The following is a 16,469-nucleotide window of genomic DNA, read 5'->3' as shown; positions in this document are numbered from 1 at the left end:
TTTGATAAACATTCGGTTATCTTAACATATTCGCGTAAGATTTGAGACGTAAGCAATAACTATTAACTCATTTTAGTACAAAAGACTTGCATATCATTTACGAAAAATACGTATTCACACTTAGCCTCTTCCCTTCATACCTGCTTGTAGTTAAGTGTTCGGCCTTGAAACTCACGTTTATGTACCTGCTCGTGTTCACATTATATACTGTTACACTGTTTTTACACACAATTCCTGAGTTTTTTTTATTGCACCGAAACATTTTAATCAACAATGTTCAATACTACTCAACTACTGTGTCGACGCACCCAGCATTTTATCACAAGCAACATTACTTCGCTATTTTAAACCCACCATACACACCAGAGGTGGGACAAAGTCATTGTTATGCAAGTCCAAGTCGAGTCGCAAGTCATCAAATTCATGACTCGAGTCTGACTCGAGTCCAAGTCACATGACTCGAGTCCACATCTCATAGGTGGGACAAAGTCATTGTTATGCAAGTCCAAGTCGAGTCGCAAGTCATCAAATTCATGACTCGAGTCTGACTCGAGTCCAAAAGTCACATGACTCGAGTCCACACCTCTGATACACACACACACACACATCTTTAACATGTCTTCTCTCTCTCGTCCTCTGGCCCACGGCAGATATTCGTCTCCAAATTCCCTCCATCCCGTCCGCTCTTCATCTTCGTCCTTAACGTCACCTGAGAAGCGCCAATGCTCTCGTTGTCTTCCTCGTGGCCCAGTGGTAGCGCGTTCACCGCTCAGCCTCAGTGCCGGGTGATCCTCGTAGCAAAAGGAGCAAATGCTACGGGCTCCGCACTTTCAAGGACTCCGCTCTAAATGCTTTCAAACTATCAATTCCGGTTCAGTAATTCTTGCACTTGCTCTATTACTATAGTACTATACCGCCTTCGACTTTTATGAACGACTCGGTGTTTAAGGTTAGCGATTTATCGTATTATCTGGCTGTATAGCAAATGAAAAAAATACAATTACTTTATTATGCAAGTAAAAAAAATTGTGTTTTAATATTTGTGCGTTTTTATTAATTTAGGGCCCCTTTATAACATATGCTACATGTCCCGCACTAGCTTAATCCGGCACTGCTCGGCCTCCCTGCGCACGTGTGTATTTAGCGTGAAACGCGTGTGCCGTCTGCCTGCTTCAACAAGCGGACGCTTCAAATCCCACTGACGTCAGTCGAGAAGAGTAAGCTCACCGTGCACCTCTGGAATCGCCCAGATTTGAAAAGCAACGGCAGATCGCTCGATTGGGATTGCCCATTGCAACCATCGCCGCATACTGTCAAACCGCTGCACATCGTGTCCGTGAAACATTGCGCCCCCGTGATAGCCTTGCACTATTGGAATGGTCCACATACCAAATGTAATAATTACGGTATAATTTTTACCCTCCGTATATATGTGTACTCAAGATCACTGAGTAAAACTACCACTTCTGGCTGCCATCAATCCTCTTGAATGCCAGTTGCCTTCTATATTTTGCCACTATTATTTAAAATGATTATTATCTCATCTGGCTCTTCCAAGCATTGGCAAGTTTCTTGTAACTGTAGTGTAATAGCTTCACTACGCGCCAGGAAAGTCTGTCCATATGGCATAATTCATGTTGCAATTCATGTGGTTGACAGGCACCCCACTTGTTGATTGACAAATATATTTTTGATTTCTCGAACGACCAGAGGGAGCAGAATGATCAAGGTGAGGAATATCTGCAAATGCAACATAAAGTACACAATACATCACACAGTGGGCATTAATTATACTTATTTATCCGTGATGTATTTTGATGAGAGGACTTGGGTACCATACATCTAATCGTGTCAACAGACATTGATACAGTTTAGTATTTTCTGCAGTAAAGTGCAATCCATCACTCATATCACCGATCACAATACAAGCTTTTGGTGAGCTCAGATGTAATTTGAATGGCTTACCAAACTCAGCACACACAGTTATAAACTCTTCGTAACTTTACTTACCATAACAATGAAGAATACGAAAACCCATTCCCAGCCAAAACGGCTGTATATGACTGCCACGAGAAACTGTAGCGAGAAAAATCATAGTGGGAAGTAAAATAACTTGGTTAAAATAAACACAACAGTACCTATGAAACGCATACGCATGTGGTTATTGTAAATACTTATGGTAAAAAAAACAGTGCACACTACATTTCATAATGCATAAATATACCCTCAAGATAATGATTAATAAATTGGGTCAGCAGACAGTCTCTCAACTATCGTGAACGTCACGCTGGCTACCCCATGCTGAAGCTAAACGAGACATCTGCTGAAAGTTACATGCGGTGTTAATTATATAACATATTTAGCAGATTTTAGATAAATATCACCACCACACCAGACTATGGGAAACATAATCAGCAATGTGTAATGCATTACTCATCATGTATTTCACACCCTAATAGTTGCGTGCGATTCCCTAGAAATTTGTCAAACTGTCTGGGTGATTTCCTGTTATGCCCACAATCGACTGGAAAATAGGATGAATGTAGCACGTAGTCAATAGGAGCATGCGCACAACAAGGAGGGTGCACGGATAACAGAGGATTGCAATATTTTTTTAACCTTCTGGTCGTGCTGCTACGCAAATATTCTAATAAAAATATATTTAGAGAGATGTATTATTGTACCTACACCATACTCGCATACCGCAGGCTATGCTCACTTACATAGGCTTAATGTAATTATGTTGGGCGTGAAAAGCTAAAAAAAATTAAGGTAGCCCTGCCTTGCTGAGCTTGAAGAGGCGTGGGTACTTTGTATCTATACCGGGTACTGGCACCCATACATCAGAATCACAATATATGTGTATTTATACTGGTAGGAACCTCCTGGTTACACCACCGTCGTGCAGGGAGGGGCTGGGTGGGGAGGGGCTGGGTGGGGAGGGGAGGGAGGGGCTGGGTGGGGAGGGTGGGGCTGGGTGGGGGGTGGGAGGGGTGAGGCTGGGTGGGGAGGGGCTGGTCACCCCGTGGTGCCCTTATAAAACTCAACGTTTAACCTACTCACGCCGGCTTGTGCCCGCCCTCACAGTCGGGCATATTTGTGGAATACACCACGCCGCCGTTGACCCTGGCCATTGACCAAGCAACCCAACGTTCCTACCAGCTCCCTCCGCAGGAATGTGTTACTGGAGGAATCCGATGAGCTATAAAGCTTTCTTAACAGATGTCCAGTCGGGGCAGGTAAGAACATTATAACAATAAACAATAAAAAAACCGATAGGAGTGCAAAGTACAATAAAGGTAAACAAATCACCCAAACACGTACAAATACACCTAAACTATCCCATCCTCCATCCTACCAGGCAAAGCCCACTGATGTATTAACTTGTTTTTCAGAAGCGACCTGGCCACAAATAATTATAGCTCAACAAAGTGTGCACATTTATAGCAGACAAAATGTGTTCCTTTCACCAACCTGCACTGACCAGCGTGGTGAAGTACGGTGAAGGATGGAGGTGGGGGGGGATGAGTATTGGAGTTACCTGTCCTACGGAAGCCCCCAGGCTGCCCGTTCCATCCACGATGCCAGTCACAGTGCCCAACGCCTCCCGGTTGCCCTGAATTGTGCCCTGTTGGCCCAGGTCAGCCGGCACAGCTGAGCTGATGAGGTTAGCTGTCCCACTCACGAAAAACCCTGCGCCCACACGGCACCGTGGACACGAGCACACGTTATTCATTGGGGGCATATCAGTGGTTCTTATACTTATTACCTCTTGGTCCAAACTTTATAATTACATCAATAAACTATGATATATTTTGGGCGGAAAGCAGGCATTAAGTGGGTAAGCGCATAGCGAAATGAAGCCGATCACCTTAGTTTGATTCCTGGCCATGGCTGAAATGAGTGGCGAGTGATGTCCGGGCGGATCGTGTGACTGCCTCCTCAACTCTTCACTAACACACACTGACCAGAGTCGTGAAGTATCCTCAAAACAACCCCCGTGACTAATACTGCCTGGGGAGGCCTTTATCCAGCAATTAATATTTATACCTGTTGTCTGTTTTTTTTCTTTACGTGACACCACAAAAATAACTCCGATGGAAAGAAAAGCTATGAAAAATGATGACAATGCCTAACAAATCTTGACTTAAAGCTTTCGTGACTGCAGGAATTCATATTTTACCGAAAGACCCAAGAATATGCCTAACAAAGTTTTGGAAAAGAATGAAGAAAGAAGTTTCACGTTCATTTTGTTTAACCAATTGAGATTTTATAGATAGCAGGATGAGTCTCGTTTTCAAGAGTGAACTGGGTCACCAGGGTCACCAAAACAAAATGAGAGAACACTAAGTTAAATGAAGATGTAATGAAATGCAAACAGATAAAGTTGAAGAATGGTAATCGTCGCTACATTGTCGCCTTTAGAAACTTAAACGGAACCGTAATGCATGATAGAGATATAACCATTGAACCAGAGAAGCAATTTTATGAAGATCTTGACATTCAAGTAAGCTGGAAATATTACCGATAAATACATGAACTTAAAAAAAAACTAAAGCACTCTGCCCAGTACACTTAAAGGTGAATATGCTTCATAACAGAAGTAAAAAATGAATGACTGAGCAAATATCTGACCTGTAACACCCAATAAGAATCCATTCCAAACTCTGTTGCTGAAAGGATCTGGAAAGAGAAAAAAAACATGAATTATTTCTGAAAGCAATTCGCGATAAAAAAAAAATAAACTCACAACACACCAGCAGCATTCTCATTGCTACAACGTCTGCTTTTCTAAAGCAACTCGCATCTTGACTTTGTTTCGCTCGCCAAACGTAATTCTACCACTGTAAAGTCACGTAGAAGGGAAATAATAAAATAAAAAAAATAAAACATAATAAAATACAATTCTCACGACGTTTCGGCCACAACGCAAGCAGCCGTCCTCAGGTGAAGAACAGGTCTGTCGGAAAGGCAGACGCTGTCTTTCCGACAGAACTGTTCTTCACCTGAGGACGCTGTCTTTCCGACAGACCTGTTCTTCACCTGAGGACGGCTGCTTGCGTTGTGGCTGAAACGTCGTGAGAATTGTATTTTATTATGTTTTCTTTTTATTATTTTATTATTTCCCTTCCACGTGACTTTACCGAAAGAACCAATAAGATGAATCCCTGCAGTCACGAAAGCTTTAAATTGAAATTTCTACCACCGTACTCACTGAGGTAGCAGGCCAGAGTGGCAACCGCCAGCAGCAGCATCAGGGCAATGACGGGCGCCCGCTTTCCCAGGCGGTCGGATATCAACCCAGCCATGGCGCCACCTGGAAAATAATAATCTGCTATTTATAGATGTATGTATGTGTGTGCGTTGAACTTCTTTCGCACCGTACGTAGCCAACCGTGCTAATCGGAGGTGCGGGGGGAAGGAGTGAATGCGCTCGATAAATATACATTTTCAATGAGAGTGGAAAGCTGAGTCTGAAGCGCAGTTCAACAGCAAACAACTGAAGCCAGGAGGATGCCGTGACCTCGAGAATAAGAATCAGAACCATTTATACTGGAGGAACCCGATGAGCTACAAAGCTATTTTTCACAGATGTCCAGAGAAAAACAAACTTGAATTTAGAGCGGTGCCAAATTCTTCACACCGGACCCTTTCGTTATCATTGAAAAGGCTTCAAACTGAAGTTGTGCAGCCCAAAATTCACAGCCCAGGTATCTGCTTTTTTAATTCTAAATTGCATCTTCCTGTAAATGACCTTTATGTATTCTAGATTTGAAGCTTTCGTGACTGCAATGATTCATATTCTTAGGTTTTTTCGGTAAAGTCACGTAGGTAAAACATTAAAATTAATGAAAGTAAAATAAAACAAAACAAAAAAATAAAATTCACGACGTTTCGGAGGCAACACAAGTCTCCGTCATCAGGTGGGACCGTCACAGCCGAATTAGCTGCATCAAGACCTTTATGTATGTACGTTGAACTTCTTTCGCACCATACGTAGCCAACCGTGATCATTGGAGGTGTGGGAGAAGGCAACAACAAGCAGTTCTAAAGAAAGTAGTTCACAATTTAGATTCAAAAGTGCATAGTTCAAATGGCTTACTAATATCGGAAGGAAGAGTGATCCTGACGGTTGTAAAATTCGCGGTCTTCCACCACATGGCAGAAGGGGCTCTTAGGGGTATATTGGCCTACTCTTCCACGTTGGCCTGACATCTTGGTAGGGGTGGGAGTGCCCACACTTTAGCCCACCACACCGCGACCTGCTGATCGCCTAACCATGGTGAACACATTTAAATTGCTGGGTGTGCAGAGGTGGGGGGTTTGGACGCGTGAAAATAAATTAAACCGATGGGATGAGAGGTGCCATGAAAGAAGTCCCTGAATTCGCCCTCCAACTGTTGTGGAATGGCCATGGGTTTACAGTAGGCCCCCAGTAAAACTAAGCCCAAGGATAATTAGCCGGCGAAATGCTTTAAGCTTGTGACCAAATCACCAGCAAGCAACCTGATCTTGTTATATCTTGGAAGCTAAGCTGGCTTGAGGCTGGTCAGTGCTTGGATGGGCGACCACCGTGTTTAAAACAGATGCTATAGGCTGCCGGCCGTGGGGCTACGTTGCCGACAGAGGGCAGTGCGGAAAAAAATCACCGTTGCATTGCACTATGCTCCAACATTTATGCCGCTCGCCTTCAACCTGCACCGAGCAAGTGGTGTTGAAGTATGGTCAAATAACCCCCATGTGGAACGTGGGAAGACTTTCATCCAGTAGTGGTACGGCTATCCTTGTACTATTGTGCAGATCAACTTCTACTTGTGCGGGTTGAAAAAAGACAAAAATGTTGCTGTGACATCATAAAACACGCACAACGATCTAAACCAAGTCCGGACGTGCTTACCAATGATGCCTCCAAAGTCGTACCATATTGACATGCGGCTTGCGTCCACCTGGGTCCAGCTGAACTCGTAGGCCAGGTAGTACGGCAGCCAGAAGAAGAAGGCGTAGTTGACCAGCTTGAGGCACGCGTACGCCAAGGCGTACTGCGCCCCGGCAGAGACAGGGACGGCGATGGTATCATTTACGCAGAGATGCCCACGCAAGGAAAGTCAATGCAGGCTATGTTCCCCAATAGCGCCGCGTGTTTTCCACGTACGCTAATTGGATATATAACGCGGTGAATGTATTACGGAACACGTTTTTAATAACGCGGACGCCAATTGGATGTAACGCGATTGAGTGAACGGAACTACGTCGGGCGAGTAGGAATAAGCGGTCGTACGGCTGCCTCGGTGTAGCATCACGCAAGGCGGGATGCTGCTGGATGCTTCTAGACGCTACCCACGCTCCTCAGTCTTTGTTCAGCCTGCATTACGCATCTCACGTGTTATCACGGCCTGTGCTTTACCCCCCCATATTATATATTATTTGTTATATAACACAATTACCGTGCTATAGGAGAATACACTGTACAGGTATTTATCAAAACGTGTCTTAAAGCAATGCAATCAGAGCAACTTGACACAAAAATGTGTACACTAATGTACTGCACACAAAAAACAAATACTTTGGTGTCAATTGAGAAGTTGGTGGCTCGGCACAGTCCCAGCACGGTCCCAGCACGGCTTGGTTGCACAGTGGAAAAAAAGTACAAGGGTGGCAAGCGATCTCGGTTTGGCGAGATATCCGACAACCGCTCCTCACCACTGCCACGCCAGGCAAGCAGACGATCTTGAAGAAACCCAAAGCAGGTTTTTCCGTGCGTATGGAAGAACCCTCCCTCGGCCCATCGTCCGGAGGGGTTCCGTACGTGCGCTGGTTCGCCATGTCCACCACTGGCAGGCTTTCCGAAGCTTTGCTCCACGTCACGGACGCCTCCCTGCAACTTGTTTCCTCCTCTTCTATGCTCGCCAATGACAGGCCTGCAAATGCAAAGTGCCATTAGAGTTGTGGTCTGCTCCGGTGTAAAACAGTGCGTGGTTCGATAAAGATGGATACAGCGATTTACCCCGGTTTACGTCGGGGGATGCGTTCCCGAAAGGTGCGACGACGAATATCATCAAAACGACATCAACCGAAGCGGTTTACAGGGTAGTAGTAGTCGGTGGTGGTGGTGGAGGCGAAGGCTGAGAAACGACGGATAACGAGAAAGGACGGACGACTGTGCTGTCAGCGACGTGAGTGTGGGGTGGAGGCGACGTTCATAAAGTGACGTGAGTGTGGGGTGGAGTCGACGTTCATAAAGTGACGTGAGTGTGGGGTGGAGGCGACGTTCATAAAGTGACGACGCATTTGCGAAACGACGTGAAATGGGGAGGCGTGAATTGCGTTGTTACTGTACAGTTTATAGAAATATTGCATGGCCACTTGGGTAGACGACAGCTGTCTAGTGAAGCCTGACGACTGACATGGATCACACCTGGCTGTCAGTGACTGAGTACTTTCGTGGATTTAAGCAGTCCACCCAGCCATATCGTCAATAACAAATTATCTCCTTTAGTTTAAGACAGAAGGGGGAAGCGGTGGTACACTGTGTTGAGCTTCCTGCACTATGAACCCCGCGGTTTGAGCTCCATTCCGGACCGCGGCTAATATCGGTGGCGAGTGATATCTGAACCATTCCTGGGCTCCGTATTCACCAATCCGCGCCGGCAAATCGGGGTTCATTCTCGCCCAACAAACCCACATGGCTAACGCGGTGTTGGAGAGGTCCCCAATCAACAGGAATGGGATACCCATAGGGCAGCGTTCTTCATTGCAAGGCCCGCAGGCCACTAGCGGCTCCTGGTGGCTTTTAGTGCGGCCCTTGACGTGCTGCTCCCGACAGTACACAAATGTGAAAACACCCCCCACCACCATCATCATCATCATCGTGCTGCTGTAAAACCACCCGATGGTTTCAAATGGTGTGGTGGCCCTCACACTGACGATGTCTTATCGGCGAAAGTGGCCCACCTCTGAAAATGAATGAAGAACACTGCCTTAGGCAATACTAAAAACGACCGCGGCATGTCAAAATGTCATCTGCGGTGTAAGATGGCAGGGAGTGCCCTCACCAACTTCAGCAGGGGAGACGGCCATCCCGAAAAAGACGACAATTCCTCCAGAAAACAGGAGGGACGCCATCACGAGGAACGTGTACTGTTGCGCAATCAGAGACACGCGTATCATCATCCGTTAGTTTTAACGGTCTCATCTTCACTTTGCGTGCAATCTCTCTCGTAACTGTCCACTTTACAACCTCGATTAAAATGTATGTCTCTAGCGTGCGTGCGTTCTCTAATCCCCGTGTGTCTCTCTCTCTCTCTCTCAGTATAATTCCCAGTCTGCAGGACTCCGTGCTTCTTTGCACACTTTCCATTTGCTATGTTAATGTCCACATGTCTGATCCATATATTATTGGAGGTCGTCTGCATTAATTACATTTTAAAAAATACTTTTGAGCACAAACACTTGCTGGAAAGCACTACAGAAACCATGCATATGCATCATTCTTCCTTGTTTTTATTAAAGTTTCATACAATCCCATTTACCCTCGCGGCATACATCAGAATAAAGTTCCATTCCGGATCTTTGGAACTGAATATCTACACAGAAAGAAAAATGGCCTAGAATTATTATCACAGGAATTTGCGAAACATCCTCCAAGGGCTTGTATATGTAGTGCCATAAGAGGGGAGGGGCTGCTGGGGGCACTGGGATCCTAGGAAGATAAGCCTTCGGCACCGGGTGCTAGGATTCCAGGCACCCCAGACAGTTAAGCCCCTTGGCGCCACCAACGGGGGGGCTGTGTGTGCTCTGTGGGATATCTGGGGGCGCACACAACCCCACCCGTCGTTGGGGACGAGGCATAAAAGGGCAGCTCCCTGGCCGATCGGGGTCAGTCGCAGCTCAAGACCCAAGACCCAAGACCAGCCAGCTTAGGACCCTGGACCCCCTCGTCCCGCTTGTCCTTGTAAGGGCCGGGACGCTGTGAGGGCCAGTGGTGGGACTCTGGGACTCCCGGCTCTATGTCCTTGTAAGGGCGAGTTCCGAGGAAGCCAGAGTCCAGACCCGCACCTTGGCTGGGTCGGGTCAATTAGCCTCCCTATGGTAATTGTAGCCTGAGGACCCCAGAGCGTAGCCAGAGTAGTGTATCTAGGCTGTGTACCTAGGCTGTGTACCGAGGCTGTAACAGAGTATCAGGACTGTTGGAGTGTTGTATTGTAATAAAGAAGTTACCTCTACAAGTGTCTCCGGAACCCATTACATATATCTAATACAATCTCTAGGCTGTACTCTTACTGGTAGGAACCTCATGGTTACACCAGCCCACAGGGGATTATTGTGTCCGTCCGACCGTCCGTCGTGCATCCAAAAATGGGAGGGGTGGGGCTAGGTGGAGAGGGAAGGGTGGGGAGGGGCTGGGTGGGGAGGGGCTGTGTGGGGAGGGTGGGGCTGGGTGGGGTGGGGCTGGTCACCCCGTGGTGCCCTTATGAAACTCAACGCTTAACCTACTCACACCTGGCCATTGACCGAGCAACCCAACGTTCCTACCAGCTCCCTCCGCAGGAATGTGTTTAAATACGATCAGAGGAGTGAATAGCTATTTCCGTCTGTTTGCCAGAGCATTTGAATGGCATCAGTGGTATGCAGCATTTGTTAAACAAGCCTGCTTCTGCTGATGAGATCCAGAAGTTCAAAACCGGTCCAGTCTGTTTACTGCAGGATGACATTGGTCTGGAGAGTCAATAGGCTGACTTACGAAAATTGATTTGTATTTACATGTGCAGTGAATGGAGGTTTGCATATATGTTCTACCCATAACACTCCACAGCATTGCATACTGAGTTCGTATACAAATACTATGCCTGTCAGGCTGTTACAATATAGGGGCTTAACTGATCAGATTCGTGACAGTTCGAGTTACCGACTGCCTGCCAGATGAACAGATTGACAGATAAGTGTACTTTGACTGACATACGGACGTCTGACATAGGCAATCATGGATAAATGTGCCGACTGACATTTAGAAGCATGCGTTGAAAATAAGTTAATATCTGAGTGGGCTTTGCCTAGTAGGATGGGAATGGTTTAGTTTTATTTGTATGTATGTGGGTGATTTGTTTACCTGTCATGTACTTTTCACTCCTGTCATGTTTGTGTATTGTTTGTTGTTGTAAGGTTCTGACCTGCCCTACTGGACATCTCTGAAAAAGAGCTTTATAGCTCATCGGATTCCTCCTGCAGTATAAATAAACACATTCCTGCGGAGGGAGCTGGTAGGAACGTTGGGTTGCTCGGTCAATGGCCAGGGTCAACGGCGGCGTGGTGTGTTCCGCACATATGGCCGACTGTGAGGGCGGGCACAAGCCGGCGTGAGTAGGTTAAACGTTGAGTTTTATAAGGGCACCACGGGGTGACCAGCCCCTCCCCACCCAGCCCCACCCCTCCCACCCCCCACCCAGCCCCACCCCACCCAGTCCCTTCCCACCCTCCCCACCCAGCCCCTCCCCACCCTCCCCTCTCCACCCAGCCCCACTCCTCCCATTTTTGGATACACAACGGACGGACGAACACAATAATCCTCTGTGGGCTAGTGGAACCAGGTGGTTCCTACCAGTAAAATTCTGATTCTGAATGGAGGATAGACACAGTGACACACGAGCCTCACCGTGCAGGTGTGTTCACTGACTCGAGCTTGGCTCGCATACCTCATAGCCGTAGCTGATGACCGTGGAGACGAGCAGAGCTCCCAGGATGTTTCCAATGCAGCCGCAGGAGCTCCACACTCCAAATATGAACCCACGGCTGGCAAAATAAAATGTCAATGACGTGAGCAAAATGTAGCGGAAGGCGGAATCAATTATTTTGTGTTGTATTGGCCGCGGTGCACAAGCACGATAAACAACTAAAACAACTCAACACATTTGTCAACAACGCTGCCTTAAAAGGGAAAACTATATAAATAATCGACGACGTTTTAGGGTAATGACCGTTCATCGTAGCACATGGACAGAGAGGCCACAGAGCTAATGAATAAAGAGTTCGAGACTGCACTCAGCACCGTCTCGTCTCAGTGATTTCGTAGCAATGGCATTGTGCTAAACGTCTCTACCTCTTGTTGCCAAACCAATTGCCCATGATAGCCACAGTGCAGGGCCAGCCAGTGGACTGGACGAATCCGTTGAGAGCCCAGAGGAAAGCGTAGAAGGGCATGTTGTAGAATCCCAGCCACTCCGTGACGCTCCCGAACACAAATGCCTGCGTGGGACACGAATACCGGTCACTTTACACGTAGAAGACTCGAAAAAGTTAACGAACGTTTCTTATCCATTTAAAGCTTTCGTGACTGCAGGGATTCATCTTCTTGGTTCTTTCGGTAAAGTCACGTAGAATGGAAATAATAAAATAATACAAATAAAACATAATAAAATAATTCTCACGACGTTTCGGCCACAACGCAAGTAGCCGTCCTCAAGTGAAGAACAGGTCTGTCGAGACGACAGAGTCTGAATGACACACCCCAGGCTTGGAACCAAGAAGATGAACGTTTCTTACTTAATTGAGAATCCGGTAGAGATTATCTCCTGTTTATAGCCCTGAGCCAGTGGTGGAATATTCCAACATTTTTACGGTGATTGTGAGTCTTTCAATTGAACAATAATTATTCATTTCTCATGTAAATATACAATACAGTAGTCATAATCTCAACCCGTCAGCTCCGTAGCAAAGGGGATAACAGCCAGGAATTATGCACAGAGATTCGAATACACGTCTCTCGTTGTGTGTCCTTCCAACATCGTAGTGCATTTGTATGAACGTGCAGTCACCGCACAGCTGCAGATTGGCTTCGGCTCAATCAGATGTTGAGAAGTGTAATCGTGAGAGACGTAGAGCCAGAGGTTTCTTACCACCAAAGCGGATAACCACATGCCCACGGACAGCACCAATCGCAGGTTAAATCTATCGCTCAGAAATCCGCTGATGTATGATCCCTGAGTGAAAAACACCGACACGTACGTATGCAATACATCCACAATTCTGCTCACCATTGTTATTAGTCACGCACACACAGTAAGAAGAGTTAACACTGTTCAGAGTGATCATTATTCAAATGCAAAGTCATACTTCCGCAGTGCATCAGGTTGCCACATCTGGGGTAGAAACAAAAACCTGGCCTCGCTAACAACACTTGCCCCAACAGTTTGTTCAAGGCTATAAGGGGGATATTTGCCTTTGTACATATGTATGCATGTTGAACTTATTTCGCATCGTACATAGCCAACCGTGGTAGTCAGAGGTGCTGGACAAGGACAACAAGATATATAAAAAAGTTTCTGAGCAACTTTGGCCACTCATGGCCAGTATAATTCAGCGTGGCGAAGGTGATGGCAGACCAAAATGCACGGGAATGGGCCCATGAAGTGATGCTGGCTCTGAGCACTGAATGTCGTGAATCAGGGCATATCTCTGCGTTACCTACCATGGCATAGGTGAAGAGGAATATGGTGTCAAGGGCACCGAGAAACAGTGACGCCTTTTCTTCATCGGGGAAGAGCGAGTGTGCTGACCAAATCTGCAGAGACGGATAAAGGATGCCAGTTTGTTTCCATGTTCACACACTGGGGAGGGTTAACGCAATATCATTGTTATATTTACGATATTACTTTGCACAGAATGGCGATTAACGCAACATCTACATTCCATAACTTTGTAACTGTTTCATATTTGTATCAAATATATTTTTGTATTTGCAGCGCAAAGTAAATATTGGCCAAAAGTTCTACAACTGCAGTTCACTCAACATACACCTGCCGAAAGTATAAGTCATTCGTAAGTCGAGGACTGCCGGTATATATGTAAAGACGACTTCGACGCACTTGTCTTCAGAAGGTTTATTTTTATTAAGGAGACACGTGCTCACACTCCAACAGGCGGAGACCCCCACTGCAACAGCTCCGAGTCTCCCGCGCATATCCCCCTTATATACGGTCCGAGGCCACGCCCCCATTCCCAAACCTTCTCGCTGGTTCTAGAACGCTCGCTCTACCGGCAGACTCTACCATCCTCTTCCGTCACCTGGCCACGCTCCTATTCTCGATCATTCCCGTAGCCACCAATTCATTCATACTGCAGGCTGACTCCCCTGTCATTACCTCCCTTAGCCACCAGTCCACTCGTACTGCAGGCTGACTCCTTTGTCATTACCTCCCGTGGCCACTAGTCCATTCGTACTGCAGGCTGACTCCCCTGTCATTACCTCCCGTGGCCACTAGTCCATTCGTACTGCAGGCTGACTCTCCTGTCATTACCTCCCGTGGCCACTAGTCCATTCGTACTACAGGCTGACTCCCCTGTCATTACCTCCCGTGGCCACTAGTCCATTCGTACTGCAGGCTGACTCCCCTGTCATTACCTCCCGTGGCCACTAGTCCATTCGTACTACAAGCTGACTCCCCTGTCATTACCTCCCGTGGCCACTAGTCCATTCGTACTGCAGGCTGACTCCCCTGTCAATACCTCCCGAAGCCACTAGTCCACTCACAACGTAGGTTGGCTCGACTGTCATTACACATATATTGTGCCTCTTCTCGTTTCACATCCACTGTCCTCGCATTCCGTTCCACAACATCCTTCCCTCCCACCCTCGGTCTCCCTCTACTCCTTCTGCCCAGAACCGATGGCATCTCCATAGCCCTGCTCATTGCGTCTTTGTGCTTCCTCAACACACGTCCAAAACCATATTTTCCACAGATGTCCACTGGACATTGGCAAAATACAGCTTGATGGCTCATTGGATTCCTCCAGTATACATAAATATTCAAGTATAAATACAAATGCCAGTATAAATACATATTCCGATCTAAGTTCAGCCTCTCGTACTTTCTCGATCGCGCTCGTAACCCCCTACTATGGCTCGAGCTTCTTCACACACGGACCTCGCTGAGAGTAAAAACATTCGTGCAGGAGGAGAGATCCTGGTGCCTCTCTCACCTCGGGTGGACTGAGTGTTTCCGTTGAGTCGTTGATCGGCATTCGCGTCCACTCGCTGAGGAAGCTGACCTTGACGCAACTCAAAGTTTTCCGCGTTGCGTTGAACAAAGCGTAGCTGTAAAACAGGTCGGCGAGTGCATCACGCGACCTGTGGACCGCTACTCCTGACGCAATACTCTGGCTCGATCACCTCAATGTAAAATCAGAGTCGTTGCTCTACATCCACATGCGCCATACGACGGAGGGTCTTTTTTAAATCAATTTGAAGCAAAGCAAATTATTGGAGCACTTGTAAATACATACAACCCGAGTATTATACCTGGAAAATGTGAGAAGGAAGATGCACAGATGATGCTGCGTGTATCCATGTCTGGTTAGAGCAGCATGCATTCTCGACCCACACCAAGCATCTGCTCTCGAGCAAGGAAACAGAAGCAGCATGACAGATTGTTAATCACAGCACTCTCCGCCACGAAAACATTGCCAACACAACTCTGAACCGGGCCCTCTGCAAGCAATGCCTGCTTAACGGGGTTGCCCCTTACACAACAAATTCCTCCGTGTCTTTGTTGGAGTACATTTGTGTTGAATTGACTTTAAAGGATACAGCAGTGCAGAAGGATATTATCTCGACAGGTGTGCGTGTGGGAAGAACGATGGCACAAGACCGTGACACGTGGAGGCATTGGGTTACCTGGCGCGTCAGTGACGCGGGGCAGCCTAAGTGCTAAGCACGTTTCCTGTAAAGATGCCCGCGTAACTTAAATGCATGACCTTTTGTTGTGTATAAAATAGAATAAATACAGTCCATTGTACATACCGTGCACTCTCGAACCTCGATTAGCATGGTTGACTACGTACGGTGTGAAATAAGTTCAACATACACATCGATGAATTCCATCCAGTAGAATTCCTCACGATACCTCGTGTGTGTGTGTGTGTTTGTAGTTCTATCAAACAGTTCAGACTGCTCTCTATCATTCATTATGTAGGATAGAAGACACACGAACAGAGTGCCTGACAGTCCAGCAGTTCAGCGCAGTATTTGGTAGACCCGCTGGATTCAGCTGATGAGGCTAAAGCAGCCCACAATTTGCATGCTTTCAACAAGTGTGGATGTTTAACACAAGTCTGGCGGGTGAGCCCAGTAGCTGACTAATCATACTTTATTTTGAGATACGGAGTCGAAGGTATTGATTCATGTATTTACCATAATGATCCATTACAGAACTTGATGTGATATAATAATACTCATTATAATAATTGACACTGCTTTGTCAATTTACGACAGGGTGGAGGTCTGTGGCATTGCCTGCCTTGTTGGCTATGGGAATTATTGGACCAAATATAGCAACGGGCCCTGCCCAGGAACACTTACCATACTATTCTTAACAGTTTGAATGATGGCACTAATGTGTGTCTATTCACTAATCCACGTGTTCATCTCTCTCACACACACAATATCACTTCAAGCATTATCTTACGTAAACGCAACT

General features: G+C 46.6%; 1 protein-coding gene across 1 annotated transcript; it reads right to left on the bottom strand.

The window, feature by feature from the left end:
* Positions 1-1,644: 1,644 nt before the first annotated feature.
* LOC144943869 (sugar phosphate exchanger 3-like) lies at positions 1,645-15,363 on the bottom strand. Its single transcript, XM_078871705.1, has 14 exons — positions 15,293-15,363; positions 14,974-15,088; positions 13,463-13,555; positions 12,891-12,974; positions 12,095-12,240; positions 11,691-11,787; positions 9,054-9,138; positions 7,702-7,919; positions 6,899-7,040; positions 5,207-5,317; positions 4,636-4,683; positions 3,542-3,693; positions 2,011-2,076; positions 1,645-1,740 (listed from the first exon to the last, which is right to left on the bottom strand). Exons 1-14 carry the CDS (start codon positions 15,361-15,363, stop codon positions 1,645-1,647), a joined length of 1,524 nt encoding a protein of 507 aa, XP_078727831.1.
* Between the last annotated feature and the right edge of the window lie 1,106 nt (positions 15,364-16,469).

Source organism: Lampetra fluviatilis, chromosome 33, assembly GCF_964198595.1.
Source record: "Lampetra fluviatilis chromosome 33, kcLamFluv1.1, whole genome shotgun sequence".
Lineage (NCBI taxonomy): Eukaryota > Metazoa > Chordata > Hyperoartia > Petromyzontiformes > Petromyzontidae > Lampetra > Lampetra fluviatilis.
The sequence above is the reverse complement of the archived record's forward strand: the minus strand, read 5'-3'. Positions and strand labels throughout refer to the sequence as shown.

What these genes read in the sequence shown, in the direction of transcription:
- LOC144943869 (XM_078871705.1), bottom strand. Translation starts at nt 15,363, where the DNA reads ATGCATGCTGCTCTAACCAGACATGGATACACGCAGCATCATCTGTGC. An exon ending in TTCCTTCTCACATTTTCCAG is followed by an intron (nt 15,089 to 15,292) that starts GTATAATACTCG and finishes CCTGTTTTACAG; the next exon opens with CTACGCTTTGTTCAACGCAA. An exon ending in TGTGGTTATCCGCTTTGGTG is followed by an intron (nt 12,241 to 12,890) that starts GTAAGAAACCTC and finishes TGTCCCACGCAG; the next exon opens with GCATTTGTGTTCGGGAGCGT.